Source organism: Podarcis erhardii (genome assembly GCF_964252035.2).
Source record: "Podarcis erhardii genome assembly, chromosome: 1".
In the NCBI taxonomy this organism is placed as follows: domain Eukaryota; kingdom Metazoa; phylum Chordata; class Lepidosauria; order Squamata; family Lacertidae; genus Podarcis; species Podarcis erhardii.
Window position 1 is genome coordinate 82,636,380 of NC_138497.1, and position 14,281 is coordinate 82,650,660.

The 14,281-nt window shown below is 43.1% G+C and overlaps 1 protein-coding gene across 3 annotated transcripts; it reads right to left on the reverse strand.

Moving 5' to 3' along the window:
• Positions 1–5,450: 5,450 nt before the first annotated feature.
• On the reverse strand, positions 5,451–14,050 carry LOC309328014 (membrane-spanning 4-domains subfamily A member 12-like). 3 transcript variants are annotated; one of them, XM_081837832.1, is made up of 7 exons: positions 13,979–14,050; positions 12,701–12,939; positions 9,870–9,989; positions 8,110–8,166; positions 7,080–7,217; positions 6,092–6,214; positions 5,451–5,671 (listed from the first exon to the last, which is right to left on the reverse strand). In XM_081837832.1, exons 2-7 carry the CDS (start codon positions 12,905–12,907, stop codon positions 5,558–5,560), a joined length of 759 nt encoding a protein of 252 aa, XP_081693958.1. In that variant the 5' UTR covers positions 12,908–12,939; positions 13,979–14,050; the 3' UTR covers positions 5,451–5,557. The 3 variants fall into 3 exon arrangements, with proteins under 3 accessions (XP_081693958.1, XP_081693960.1, XP_081693959.1); XM_081837834.1 differs by having other exon boundaries at positions 12,701–12,813; positions 13,979–13,997; XM_081837833.1 differs by lacking the exon at positions 13,979–14,050 and having other exon boundaries at positions 12,701–13,194.
• Between the last annotated feature and the right edge of the window lie 231 nt (positions 14,051–14,281).

A 14,281-nucleotide genomic window follows, 5' to 3' on the forward strand; every position in this document is an offset into this window, starting at 1 on the left:
AATCAATGAAATGTATAAAATTAGTGAAATGTATAAACTTGAAAAGTATAAATAAATAAACAAAACACACACACACACACACACACACAATATAGAGCCATTAAACAGCTCTATATTAAACAGCTCTTATACAAATTGTACAAACATGTCATCTAAACCCATGAAAACACTTAGTGATTTTACAGCTGCTTCAAGAGTTAACTACATTGGATTAAGTTGGAAATATGGTTATTTGAATGACAAACCTTGCTTCTTAACTATGAAAATATGACAAGATAATTAAATTATATGTGATGGCTTTTTCTAAAGCTCAGCCTGCATTGCACTTGATAATATCTACAGAGGCAGTTTGTATGTGGCAAAGATATTTGATCACTAATTGTGGTATTCTCTTTATCTAAGGATTTGCAGTTTTGTATATAAGAATCAAATACTTAAGATCATTTGCTGTTTGGAAAGACGACCTAGTCTGAGCAACAGCAACAAAAACCCAGCAAATTCTTGCAGCTTTGTTTTTGCATGGGACAAAAATGTGAATCAAAATATTTTGGTCTTCCATGGGGCAGACTGACATCCTGTTTTGGTTTTCAGTTATTTCTGTAAACTTATATGCTTTATTATAACATATACCCAGAAGTCATAAAGAATTATGGTTATGATGAAAGTCATATACCGTATTTTTCGCTCTATAAGACGCACCAGACCACAAGACGCACCTAGTTTTTGGAGGAGGAAAACAAGTAAAAAAAAAATTCTGAATCTCAGAAGCCAGAACAGCAAGAGGGATCACTACGCAGTGAAAGCAGCAATCCCTCTTGCTGTTCTGGCTTCTGGGATAGCTGCGCAGCCTGCATTCGCTACATAAGACGCACACACATTTCCCTTACTTTTCAGGAGGGAAAAAGTGAGTCTTATAGAGCTAAAAATACGGTATTTTTAGTTCTTGGAAAAAGTACCCTTGAGAAGAGACACTGTTTTGCTGCTGATCGGTTGGGCTTCTGATAAGGAGAGAACAGGAAATTAGTGTTCAGGCACCAGGGATGGGGTGGGGTGGACCTCTCAGTTTCTCATCTTTTTAATTTTAAACTCAGTCCTCCACATTCTTATGTTACTTTCACCAGTATACACATTCTTATGCACACTTTGGCATATGCTTTTGTGTACACATTTCCTGAATGCACATGGGAATGTGGTGCAAGAAAAGTGGTCTGCTGCCCAGATGGGAAGTTTAAGCTGAGCAAAGAGTAGCATGGAAACCGACTGTGGGGACATCACTAAGGTCTACACCAGGAAGAAGCAGACTTACCTGTATGAAGCTCGGTGAGTTTTCCTGTTGCCTGCAAAAGGTGGCTTATATTGAAATGTTCCCCATGCTCCAGCCAAGCTAAAGTGACCACAGTTCTTCCCCAAGAGTCTCCCTAAGTCAGGATAACTCAATAAGCTCCCTATAGAAACAATTAGAATGTTTGCTTCTTCTGGATGATTTGATATGGGATTAAGGACGCAAAACTATTTTCTCTCTCTCCTGCTCACTAGAGAATTTACACCAAAAGGGAAGAAAACACCACAAACATAACAAACAACTTGGTTTGTGAGTTCTCCGTGTAGGGTTGCAGTTTTTCAAAAAGTGAAAATCCAGGCACTTTTACAGACGGCCGAATCCCAGCTATGTCTGGGAAATTCCAGATGTATAGCATCCTTATATTTCCTCCTCCTCTTCCCTCTTTCTTCTCTTGGTCTAGTACAGAACACGGCTCCCAGAGATGCACATGTACCCACAGATGCCTTCCCAGGTGCCCACAGGGGTCTCTCCCCTCTTGGAAAGCAGATTTGAAAGGATTCTGTTGCAGCCAATATAACAGGTTGTGTTGTGTGCTTGGTAAGCATGTGGGACAGTTCCCCCAATTTGCAAAAGTGCTCACAGGCCCCAAAAGGCTGGACTCCTCTGGCCTGGTGGACAGTCTTTTGGAGGACAGGGTTTGCTTTTATGCCACTGTTTTGATCTTTTTAGGTGGTATTTTCGTTTTATCGGTATTATATTGTCCACAGCTTAGATATTTTTAAAGTGTCTTATAACTGCTTTGAAATAAATAAACTATACAGAGAGGGAAGAACTGTTTCTCTGTTTAATCACAACCGATCCAATAGCTTTGCTTCTATGAATTTTGAAGCACTATTTTTAGAACAGGAAGCTTAAAGGTGAAAGCAAGTGAATGGAACGTAGGCTTGCCATATGTTTTCCTTTTTTCCAGACACGTCCTCTTTTTCAGGATTAAAATTTCTATCCGGGCAGATTTTTAAAATGTGGCAAAACGTCTGGGGTTTTTTGTTTACAGTAACCCAAGAAAAGTATCTAGTGCATTAGACTCAGATCTAAGGCACCTGGCTAAGCAGCAGAGAATTGCAACAGAGCAGCATTTTAAACTAGCTACATACTGTATAAATCCCTTCTCTTGTGACTGAACTAAAAGGATGATGGCCCAGCTGCAAGATCTTGGAGAAGGAGTCTGGGAGAGCAAGAGTTAACAACACCCTGCCCATAAGAAGAGGCCATATGTACATGTTAATACATTGTTCTGTGCACACTTACGTTCACAGAGATGTGAACATGAGCCCAAATACTTTCATTTGGCAAATGTACTCATCAAAAGGCAGGAAAACCATTCCACCATTTTATTGAAAAAGCTGCATGGATAAACATTTTGTATGGGCACATAAGAACATAAGAGGCGGCTGCTGGATCAGGCCAGTGGTCCACCTAGTGTAGCATCCTCTTCTTGCCTGTGGAAAGCCTGCAAGCGAAACAGTATGGCTGACCCCCTATTATGGTATTGTGTTCAGCCATTCATATATCTGCATATATTTGCATACGAATAAAACAATAGTTCTTGAAAGAGAAAAAAATCATTCTTCACTTTTAGTTGACGCAAAAAACAAGCAACAATTTAGGGCATGTATTCTATACAATGTAGCAGAAGGAGGGAGATCTCTTTAACATGGTATCAGCAGCCACCCCCAGTTTGTTTTTTAAGTGCTCATATTAAAACTGTATAAAAATGTATGGGTCCGGTCCTACACATGTTCCCAAAAACCTACAGATGTTGAATGTATTAAGAATATGAAACATCTTTAAGTTCTGCTACCCAGTGAACCAGGGGAATCTTTAACAGTGATTGAAAGCTTTTTATTTAGTAGTCTAGATAGTTCCACAGTCCCTCCCAGAAATAACTTGAGGAGAATGGATCAGGTTTTGTTTTTGTTTTTAATGCCCTTCAGACAACATAATGTGGGCCCTAAATTGTGTCTAGGGTGAATCAGGCCTCCATTGCTGTGCCCCAACATAAGCCCTCTCTGCAAACACCTTTCTCTGTTTACCTAGGCTTGGTGGACCTGGGAGAGCATAGCTTGCAGCACTGAGGGCTGCCAGGAGTCATGGGAAAGGTAGCTTCCTCAATCCCCTGGATGCTTCTATATGGTGTGGAGGGCTCCACAGGTAAAACGCCCTTTGTTAGGCCCTAGATACATGGTAGCACCATAAGAACTACATTCTCCATTGCTGCTAGTTGTGCAGTGTCTAGTGACTAATGGTGGCTGAAGTTCCTTTGGCGCTCTCTGTGCCGCTGCCCATTAGCTTTGATGAGTTCAGGAAAGAAAGGGACAGTGGAGACCATGCAAGAGAACCTGAAGAGAGATCCATGTCAAGACAGAGTGGTCTTAACTTGAGACTAAATCTAAGGAGAGCTCATCAATGGAGCTGCCTCCATTGCACCCTCATCAAGTTGCCTGGCAGAGCTTTTCCGGGTTGTATGGGGCCTTTTACAGCCTCCCAAAGGAGATTGGAGAACCAACGGTAGCTCACTGCAACTTGTTTGCAAGGCATTTTGAGGATAAAATTGCTTGCATCCACTAAGACCATGAATCTGCTGTTATAGCAGATGAATCTCATGGGGTATCCAGAGCATAGTCTAGTCCTGTTGTGTTGGATGAGTTTCAGTTGGTAAGGCTCGAGGATGTGGACAAGGTGCTCAGATTGGTCAGGGCAACCACTTGCGCTCTAGACCTTTGCTCCTCTTGGCCGATAAAAACCAGAAGGGAAGGAACAGTTGGCAGGGCCAGGGAGGTGATCAGTCCCTCTTTATGAGATGGGGTGGTCCCTGTCTGTTTGAAGGAGGCAGTGGTAAAACCAATCCTTAAGAAACCTTCCCTGGATTTGGAAAACCTAACTAACTTGCGACCAGTTGCTAATCTCCCTTTCCTGAGCAAAGTTTTGGAGCGAGTGGTTGCAGACCAGATCCAGGTGCTTTTGGAAGAAACTGATTTTCTGGATCCATTCCAATCAGGGTTTAGGCCCAGTTTTGGCACAGAAACTGCTTTGGTCACCCTGTATGATGACGTCTGTTGAGAGAGACAAGGGAAACATGTCCCTGTTTATTCTCCTCGGCCTCTCAGTGGCTTTTGATACCATTGACCATGGTATCCTTCTAGAGTGGCTGTCCGAACTAGGGGTGGGTGGCACTGCTTTGTGGTGGTTCCAGCCCTACATGGATGGTCATTCCCAGAGGGTGTTGCTTGGGGAATGCTTTTCAGCCCCATGGAACCTTCCATGTGGGATTCTGCAGCGCTCAATCCTATCCTCAACGTTGTTTAACATCTACATGAAACCGCTGGATGGGGAGTACGTTGTCAGAAGTATGCTGATAACACTCAGGTCTATTTCTTCTTTACATCTGCAGGTGAGGCAGTGGAAGTGCTGGACCAGTGACTTGCCTTGATAATGGACTGGATGAGAGCCAACAAACTGAAACTCAATCCAGATAAGACTGAGGGACTGTTAGTGGGTGGTTCCCTAGACCTTGATGGGGTTATACTGATGGGGTTACATGACCTATAACGCCTTAAATAGCTCAGGACTGCAATACCTCAAAGACCGCCTCTTTCCATATGAACCTACCTGGACCCTGAGATCATCTTCTGAGGCCCTTCTTCATGTGCCTCCTCCTCGACAGGTTCAGAGGGTGGCAAAATGAGAATGGGCCTTCTCTGCAGCGGCTCCCCATTTGTGGAATGCTCTCCCCAGAGAAGTTCACCTGCCGCCTTCATTACACACCTTTAGGCGCCAGACAAAAATTTTTAACCAGGCCTTTGGTTGATTTGATTGACATCCTATGCCCTTTTAAAATGTGGGGTGTGTGGGGGTGTGGGGTTATTGGGTGGTTGTTGTTTTAATTTTGATTATGGATTTTGTGGCTTTATATTTTGATTTTATTTTGTAAACCTCCCCGAGACCTGCAGGTATAAAGCGATATATAAATTCAATCATCATCATCAATCATCATCATCATCAGGTGTGCAACCCCCACTCCAACGTCTGTGGTAATTCCATACCCTAACATTTTAGACTATTAATCAAATTGGGTAATCTACTAAAAATTGCAGTGACAGCACATAGCCTGGGTGGATAGATATATTTGGGGGGGGGGCAGTTAATACATCAGCAATATTTCACTTCCTGGCTTCTTGGAAGGTGATATCTTTGATCGCTTTTCTCTTGGGTTCTTTAGCAAGCCTCTTCCTTGGAAGAAAGTGCAGCACTGGAGGCTGGAGGAGCAGGGTTGCCTTCAGCAGAATTCATACCACCTTGATAGATGGTGTACTGCATGAAAGTTATGGCCTGAAACACATACAAACATACATGGTTATGATGGTGTCCTTTTTTCCCATGTCACCATGATCTAAACAATTGCACTAAATTCTTAAATCCCGCTGTAGCTGAACTCTACCAGTGCAGCTGATCCGACACTGACAAGGAACAGGGTCATTCAAGCCTTTTGCAGCCATATCAAATGCTATTGCTGTACATGGGGGGGGGGTGTGCATGAATAAGGAACAGAAGACTTCCTAGGTCCTATCAGACTCGTGGTCCAGAACCATTGTCCTCTACTGTAGAGGTGCAGCTGGTGATTCCAAGAGAGATGCAAAGGATCCTGTGGGAGCCTGAAGGCATTTCTAAAACCCACAAATCAATATCTCCTCCATACCATATTTTCAATACGATCTGCTTAATTTCTGAGCAAGGCTTTCCAATGCTTACCCTCTCACTGTTACAGCAGACGGCCAGACACCCAAAATGTGCTGTGGAAACTGCAATGCAGAACTCCAGGGAGGTGAACAAGAAGAGGAGGATTCCGAGACCAGTACCTATTTGGTAGCTTAACTGCAGAGCAAAGAAGCAGGTGACATGACAACATGGACACAGCTCTGGGTACCAGAAAATCATCTCAGTGGTTTAAAGGCAGCTCATAAGAAGAATTCTGACCTGACAACATCAGTGAAAAATTCATGTGGAGAAGAGCTGGAGGCAGTGGTGGCGACTATTTAGAATTGTTTGGGCAAGAGGTCATACTGACATACATCTGCCACTTTGAATATAACACAGTAAGACACAGGGCTGTGCAGCTGGGACCTTCTTAATATGTTTTGCAGCATCACAAAGCAAATCTCCAGGCATACAGTGAATAGGATTTAGAAGGCCCCGATACATGTAGTGCACACATAAGGCTAAAAATCTCATTCATGCCTTGCCACCTGCATGAAGGCTGCTAATAAAGGATAGAACACAGAAGAACTATCCAGTGTACATTCTGATCAATATATTATCAGGTTGTATGGCAGGTGAATCAGAAAAAGTCCACTTAAGCTACACATTTTAGTTTTGCTATTGACCCTTCTGTGTCGTTGACATTTGCCTCACACTTTCTTTTCAAAAGAAGCAGCTAAAGAGAATGTCTGGGAGCTACTGTGTCAAAAAACAAAGACACTATCAGCACTATACATTTAAAGCAGTATCATCCTACTTTAAACCATCACAACTTACCCAGAGAATCCCAGGAGGCTTTTTTAAGGGTGCTGAGAGTTGTTTGTCTTCCCAAAGAGCTACAATTCCTAGAATTCCCAGAGGCTGGTCTCTTGAAGTGGGAACTGCTTGCAGCCCAAGCAAAGCTCAAGGTGGGTCTGGGTTTCTCTCCCTTTCTAAAGATTTTGCCCACAATGTCAACATTTTTTGGAACTTGTTCACTTACCTCACAAGAATATTTATCCTGATTAAGACGATCACAATTTTTAAGAACAGAATTTAGGCATAGCTCCGTCAAATAGAGCACGATGCCAACTAATGCCATTATAGAACTTGTGATGTTCATTCCCACACTGCATTTCACCTGAAAGATACAATGAATCAGGAGACCAAATAAACAGAGGTCCATCTTCAAAGGCAAATAGTCTAATGAAGAGAGTTATACCCAAACAATGTGAAGCAAGATACCTGTTTTGCAAGAGGCCTGAGTTCAAGCCGTCCTGAGGTTTTCATCAGAGGAAATAGAAATCTAAAGACCAATCTGAAGCAGTGTGAAGGATCTGTCAACCACACAAAACTGTGCAGGCTTCCTATTGTTTGTATTTGTACTGAAGTTTGGAATGAACTAGTTCAGTCAAATGAAGTTCACTGAATTAGTTCAAAAATCTCTAAACTTCACCTGAAAGTAGTTCCCTCTGTTCTAGGTTGGTTGCGGATCTCGAGCACCAGTCTTACAGGCTGCTTTGATTTACGATAAATGCACATAAGAATAGTGTAGACAGTTACTACAGTGCCCCTCCAGAGAACCTTTCAATTGCACATTCGTTATTATTTGTTCTCATGATGCTGTTGGGACAGTCACACCTGATCCTGCTTTCACATGTTTGCACGTGCAAACGTTTTGAGGAAGTCAGACTGTATCGTTTCCTATCATTGCATATCTTGTAACTTCTTGCTGACATCCTACAACTTTTTATACTGCAGGTGTTCTGGTTTATTTTTGTCCTGCTTTTGCTATGCTATAGCCATTCAGACAGCAATAATGTAATAGCATTAGGGAACCACCACAGAACAAACTCATGCAGAATAAACCCACCACTAATACACTATTATTGTGGCAAGACCATGCTGCAGAACCACCTGCAATAAAACATCAGTCTGGAGAGGCCCATATACCCAGACATGTAACAAGAAGGCTAAGTTATTTGTTTCTTTATACAGCAACACAAACAAGGAGGGAATGGTGTGTATCTCACCAGGCTTGTATTAAGATATTTCTCAGCTGACACAGCCAGGGATCCAGAAACAATGAACTATTCAGGAGAAGAAAAAGAAAAGATCATTTGGGTTGTTCACTAAAAAACGACAACATTTTCCTTAGTCCCAACATCTCAGTGCTTTGGGACTGATGTCAGATAGTAGCATATTTTCTTCTTTTACCAAAGAACAGCCAACTATTGGCTTTCTGACTATCTCTCCAACATAAATGCATTGAAAACTGACAAGGATATTTGTTCGTTTGTTTTAATTAAAATGTTTTTGAACATGTGAATATGGCTTTGACATAAGATTCCCCTCTCCCTGGTGAACCATGTGTGCCAGTCCTTTGCAGTTCTATGCACCATTGCTGCAAAGGCTTTGCCCAAGTTTTCCTGGATGGGGCAGAATGACTTAACCTGCCTCAAATGGAACTAAAAAATGGAACTAAAAAATGGAACTCAAATGGAACTAAAAAATGTTCTACATTTCTTGGAAAGCCCTCTCGGGATAGTGCAACTTGGTTTCAATACCATGGTACCTCAGGTTACATACACTTCAGGTTACATACGCTTCAGGTTACAGACTCCGCTAACCCAGAAATAGTGCTTCAGGTTACAGACTCCGCTAACCCAGAAATAGTGCTTCAGATTACAGACTCCGCTAACCCAGAAATAGTGCTTCAGGTTAAGAACTTTGCTTCAGGATGAGAACAGAAATCGTGGTTTGGCGGCGCAGCGGCAGCAGGTGCTTCAGGTTAAGAACAGTTTCAGGTTAAATATGGACCTCCATAGTGGTGCTTCAGGTTAAGAACAGTTTCAGGTTAAATATGGACCTCCAGAACGAATTAAGTACTTAACCCGAGGTACCACTGTATATTTAAAGCTGTGTTATAGTCACTTTAAATAGTCATGCCCCTCCCTCAAAGAATCCTAGGAACTGCAGCTTGTCAAGGGAGCTGAGAGTTAAGGGTGTGGAGCACAGAGCTACAATTCTCTGTGTGGTTTAACAATCAGTTCCTCTTCCCATGGAACAGTGGGAACTGTAGGTCTGTGAAGGGAATAGGGGTCTCAGAGGCCTTAGCAAAGCATTTCTCTCTTGCTCCCCTGCACTGTTCAGGGGGTTATTGTCACCTTTTTGAGCAAATATGGGGAGGGTGGGGGCATGGGAAGGTGGAGAGCGGAGGAAGTCTCATTGTGCCAGTATGAATCCTGACACTGGCTTCCACTAGTGCAACAACTTAGTTGACTCCAGCCTACAGACTTCACTTCTACATGAAAGAGTAAATGCTTTTGGGGACACCACTGGGGTGGAGGTAAGCAGGTTTCCTGCATGAGCACATTTCCTAAATCTATGTCTATTCCATTTCGCAGAACTATAAGGATGTGTGTGTGTGTGTGTGTGTGTGCGCGCGTGCATGCATGAGAGAGAGAGAGAGATTATGACTTATTTACTAGCTATTAGTTCTCAATACAAAAAAAGTCAGCAATTGAATAGGAACATAATGGAGACTTCCTCTCCAAGGTCAAAGCTGTGTGCACACATCATACACTTAAAGCACCCCCCCCCCGAAAAATGGGAACTGTAATTTACCCTGCATGGAGCTACAATTCCTAGCACCCTTAAACTACAGTTTAGGATGGTTGGGCGTGTGTGGAGTATGTGCTTTAAATGTGCATTAAATGTATGCAGCCCTAAATTTCATGACCATGGACACTGAAACAGACTGGTCCTCAAAGACACATAACCAACTACTTACAAATAGTCCAGCCCAGAATGGATAACCTCCAAGAGCAGCAAAAACCGTATGATAAGGTAAAAGGACAAGGGAGACAGCCCCAAAGCCAATGTGTACCAATCCAATCATGATCTGGATAACCTGGGAGAGAAAATTACAAAAACAAGATCAAACAGTTTCCTGAGCCCTGATAAGAGGTAAAAAAACCCCCAAACCCCTGAATAATGACTTCAAGCTGCCCACAGAGAAAAATAGTAAAGAGCATCTCAGGTCCCTAGATTGTGTGAGGAATATCCTCCTCTAAGTCCTTGTAATGGTGTCTGATAATTTGAACTTTTTCCATGGTTTATTCCTGTAGCTCGTGGCATCAATGAATGCGGCATAATTTGATATAAAGAGACCCCCATCATGGAACTACCTTTAACCCTGGTTACTAGTCTTTATTTTAAACATGCCCTGGAAGGTATGAGTAGATATACTGACCTTGTAACACTTAATGTAAATATCAGCACACAAATTCTGTGTTACAGGGGTGCCAACCTTTTTTGGGGGGGGGAGGTAAGCTCCACCCCACATAATGTTGCATGCACAATATTTGAATGGCAATGCCCATCAACTGGGGGGGGCAGCCCCCTCAAATATTTTATTGGGGGTGGGGGTGGGGTGAAAAGAATTCGGCCCCTGGGAGTTGGCTCCTATGCTGTGTTACTAGTAATGTTCAACTATTAGGAAAGAATGGGGTTTTGCATAGAATCTTCCTCCAAAGGTAAACAAAATAGCAAACAGGCAGAAACATGGATATAAACAATGGCATAAAGCAGAAGTTTTCAACCTTTTTTTGAGTCCATGACTCCCTTGGCCAACTACATTCATTCTGCAGCACCCCTGTGGGGCTCAAGAGCCCAATTATATCACCCCTTCCTTGCAGAGCTGGCAGCCTCTCACCCTTTTTCAAACACCCTCCCTTGTGGAGTCTTCCCTCAGCCTCCTCTCCTCTCCCCTAGCTGCCACCCTTGGTCTCTGAGCTGAAAACAGAGGTGCCTCCCTGAGGCCCCATTCGCTTGTGGAGCTCATAGCCAGGGCTGTTGCAACAAACAGCTACACAAGCCTTTGGGAGGCAGAGAAGTGAGAGGGCATCAGAGGAGGCAGGTAAGGAAAGAAGGACAGAGGCCAGTGTTGCCCGTGGCACCCATGACCATCATTCAAGGCACCCCAGGGTGCCATGGCACACTGGTTGAAAACCACTGCCATAAAGGCATAAAGGACACTCATTCAAAAAGAACCCTCTTTTTTGAACATTGGTTCACCCCCCAAAAAAAAACCTTAAACCCCAGGTTTTCAGTGGTTGGGTAGCTCAAAGCTACACCAGGACCCCATCTTTGCTCCTCAAGGATCTCAAGGATCAGTTGTATGCTTCACACAGACCAAAAGAATGAGAGAGATTTTTTTTGTGTGTGTGGATGGCTTGTGCAGAATTTTAAGGGAAGAGCTTAACTCTAGCAGGAGGCACAGATTTCTGATCTCTGACTTTGTGTTTGATTAGGCCCCAGGATAAGGTATGCATTGCTTTTTCTTCATAGTATGGATACCATGGCAAATTGTCGTGCCCACTCTTGAGGTTTTGGGGATAGTTAGGGATCCTATTTGCTCTCAAGATCAAGATGCATATGCTGTGTGATTTGCTGCCCACTTATTGTGTAACTCTGCTGTCTGAAAGCAGCACCAATATACTCTGTCACATTAATTTAAATTAATAAATCAATCTTTGTTTATTTCCTGGTGTATGAACTTCTTTATGGTACATAAGGTTAAGGGTAAACACATTTAGAGCAGAAAAACATTTAATTCCAGCAAAAGTTCCTAAACCTCTTGGGGAATACACATGAGTGCCGGACACAAATGTGGGTTCAAACACACCCCACATAACACCCTGTTTTTCCACTGGCTGACAACATTATTTATATTCTTCTCCTTTAAAGCCAAGGAGTAGTGTCATCACTTTGTGAATTAAGGCTATGTCCCTAACAGCTCCACAATTCTGAAACAAATGGGTTCACTAACTGTGGCCCCAGAAATGTGATTTATTTAATTGAATGCTCTTGTCAGTTGATATACATTGATGCCACCACCCGCCCTGTTAAGACTCGTATAATGTGATCCCACATTAGAGGCAAAATCAGAGAGGCTCTGCTGGTTGAACGCTTCATTGACCAAAACCACGCTTGTGGTGTCTTTCACTTTTTTGTTGTAAAGCACATATCTTCAGCTCACTCCACTGGCGTTAATGTGTCCATATTACTTTCCCAGATGGAGTCCAAGTAGATTTATAAACTCAATACACTAGTTCCACATGGATTAAATTCAACATCAGAATTTGTAGGATTCATGTAATAACATGCAGTTGTGTTTGTGGGCTTTCCGCCGCAATGTCTTTAAATTCCGCTGCCATGTTTCCTAAGGAAGTTTAACCAACTGAAGGATATTGTGCTCTTTCTATGCTTCTCCCAATGGAAACATGCAGATGGGGACAGGTAAGTTTCTATGGAGATTTTTTGTATTACTGGGACTGGGGGTATTAACTATGTATGTGTGAATAGACTACTTATTGTCTCACCTTTATTCTTGTAGATATACCCCTGCTTTAAGTTGTTTACATACTGTCTTCTCCTCTGATTTGTAGAGGAATAGTGTCTTCTTGTAAACTGAACACTTTGCATTGCCATTTGCCAGGGACTGGTTCATCAGCAATACTCTTAACTACTTAAATATTCCATTGAATGTTAGTTTTTTCTGCACTGACATCACTCTTGCAGGGAAACCACTGAACATGAGCAAATCTCAATTTCACTTACCCCCAGATATTTGGTCTCTACATAGCGGAGTGTCTCCATGGCTCCCACCTGCCCGTTCTGCTTATGCTGGTTATCAGGGCCTCCAAGCTGCTGACCTCCATAGAGAACTGTCTCTGGTAGTTGGAGAACAGTATTTGAGGCCTCCTGGCCTGCCTGGTTTATGTTGTTACAATTTGGGGGAAGGAACACTATGGTTCTGTTAGCCATCTCTGCTGGATCTGTTGCCTTCTCTGAGATGTCTGTAAAAACAACCGTTATCAACAAATAAATGAACTGAAGCTATAAAATGGAGGGGTGGAAATGGAAGCGAGAGGAGGATGTGAACAACCAGGTGTGAAAGAGGACAGTGTGTGAAAGAAGGAAGACAAAGAACTTGGAGGAAGCTGAATGGTCTGAGGAAGAGGAAATACTAATGTTCCTGCAGCTGCTACTCTAGCATCTTACTTCTCTGTTTCATTTAACTTCATTGTACACAGGTTGTACATTGACAATAAAGGTATAAACACACACACACACAGAGAGAGAGAGAGAGGGAGAGAGAGAGAGAGAGAGAGAGGCGTCAAATTGTGCCTAACATTGGAAGGTAAGGGAGAGGAGGATGGATGGGACAGGCTGGGGTGGAAGAGCTTGGCCTCTCCCGCCCCCTCAGGATTGGGGTTACCCAGCCCCATCCCAAAGACTTGGGGGGGGGAGGTTGAAGATGCCCTGGCCCTATAGAGCTTGTGCCTAGGCATTCAACACTTCCACCTCCAGTTCTCCTTTCCCACCAGGTCTGCTGTTGAGCCAGGAAGACTCATCGAGAGAGAATCACCCAGCACGGAAGCTATATCTGCTTAGAAACTTGAACAACTCGAGTAAGCACAGCTTTTGTGGATGCATTCACTTGAGGGTGGATGCATTCCTCTGTACTGGTTCCAGAGGAACTAGCAGGGATGCCACCTGAGACAGAATTGTAAGGTGCCTCACAATATCTTTCTCTGCCTATACAGACCATTCCCATTTTGATTGGCCAATACCTCCCCAAACTGAGATTCTGGAGAGTGATCACACTTGCCCAGTGGATGAATTCTCAGATAAAAGACCTTCTACATGCTCTGCTTTGGTTGAACTAGTAACTTCTGTTCCCTAGAGGGGTCCTGGCTGTTCAGTAGTGAGGAGAAAGACCTCTGCATGGTATCACAAGCACCCTGTTATTCCTTCAAGCTTTTCAGAACTGAGCCCTGGATCAAATCAAGCCTATGCCCCCAAATTCATTTAACTCAGTCAAACTGTACTTACACAACACTTCTTGATGAGCTTCTTCTCAGCCTGCCAGGGCGAATGGGATGCTGAGAGTAAAATGGAAGTGGGGTGGTATTTATTCAGTTTCAGGCAGAACCTATTCAAGATGTGGTCACATCATCTACCAGCACAAACCACCTGTGCTTCTTACACAGGCACTGGAAACATTGCAGCCATCCATTCTTAACCAAGTTATTGTAAGTGAAGTCAAAGCTGTAATATCTTCAAAATAAGTTTCCAGGTGTTCTTCCTCCCTGCAGAAGAATTGTTAGCACAGTAAGATCCTTTTCCCAACTCTCA

What these genes read in the sequence shown, in the direction of transcription:
- LOC309328014 (XM_081837832.1), bottom strand. Translation starts at nt 12,907, where the DNA reads ATGGCTAACAGAACCATAGTGTTCCTTCCCCCAAATTGTAACAACATA. An exon ending in TAGAGACCAAATATCTGGGG is followed by an intron (nt 9,990 to 12,700) that starts GTAAGTGAAATT and finishes TTTCTCTCCCAG; the next exon opens with GTTATCCAGATCATGATTGG. An exon ending in CATTCTGGGCTGGACTATTT is followed by an intron (nt 8,167 to 9,869) that starts GTAAGTAGTTGG and finishes TCTCCTGAATAG; the next exon opens with TTCATTGTTTCTGGATCCCT.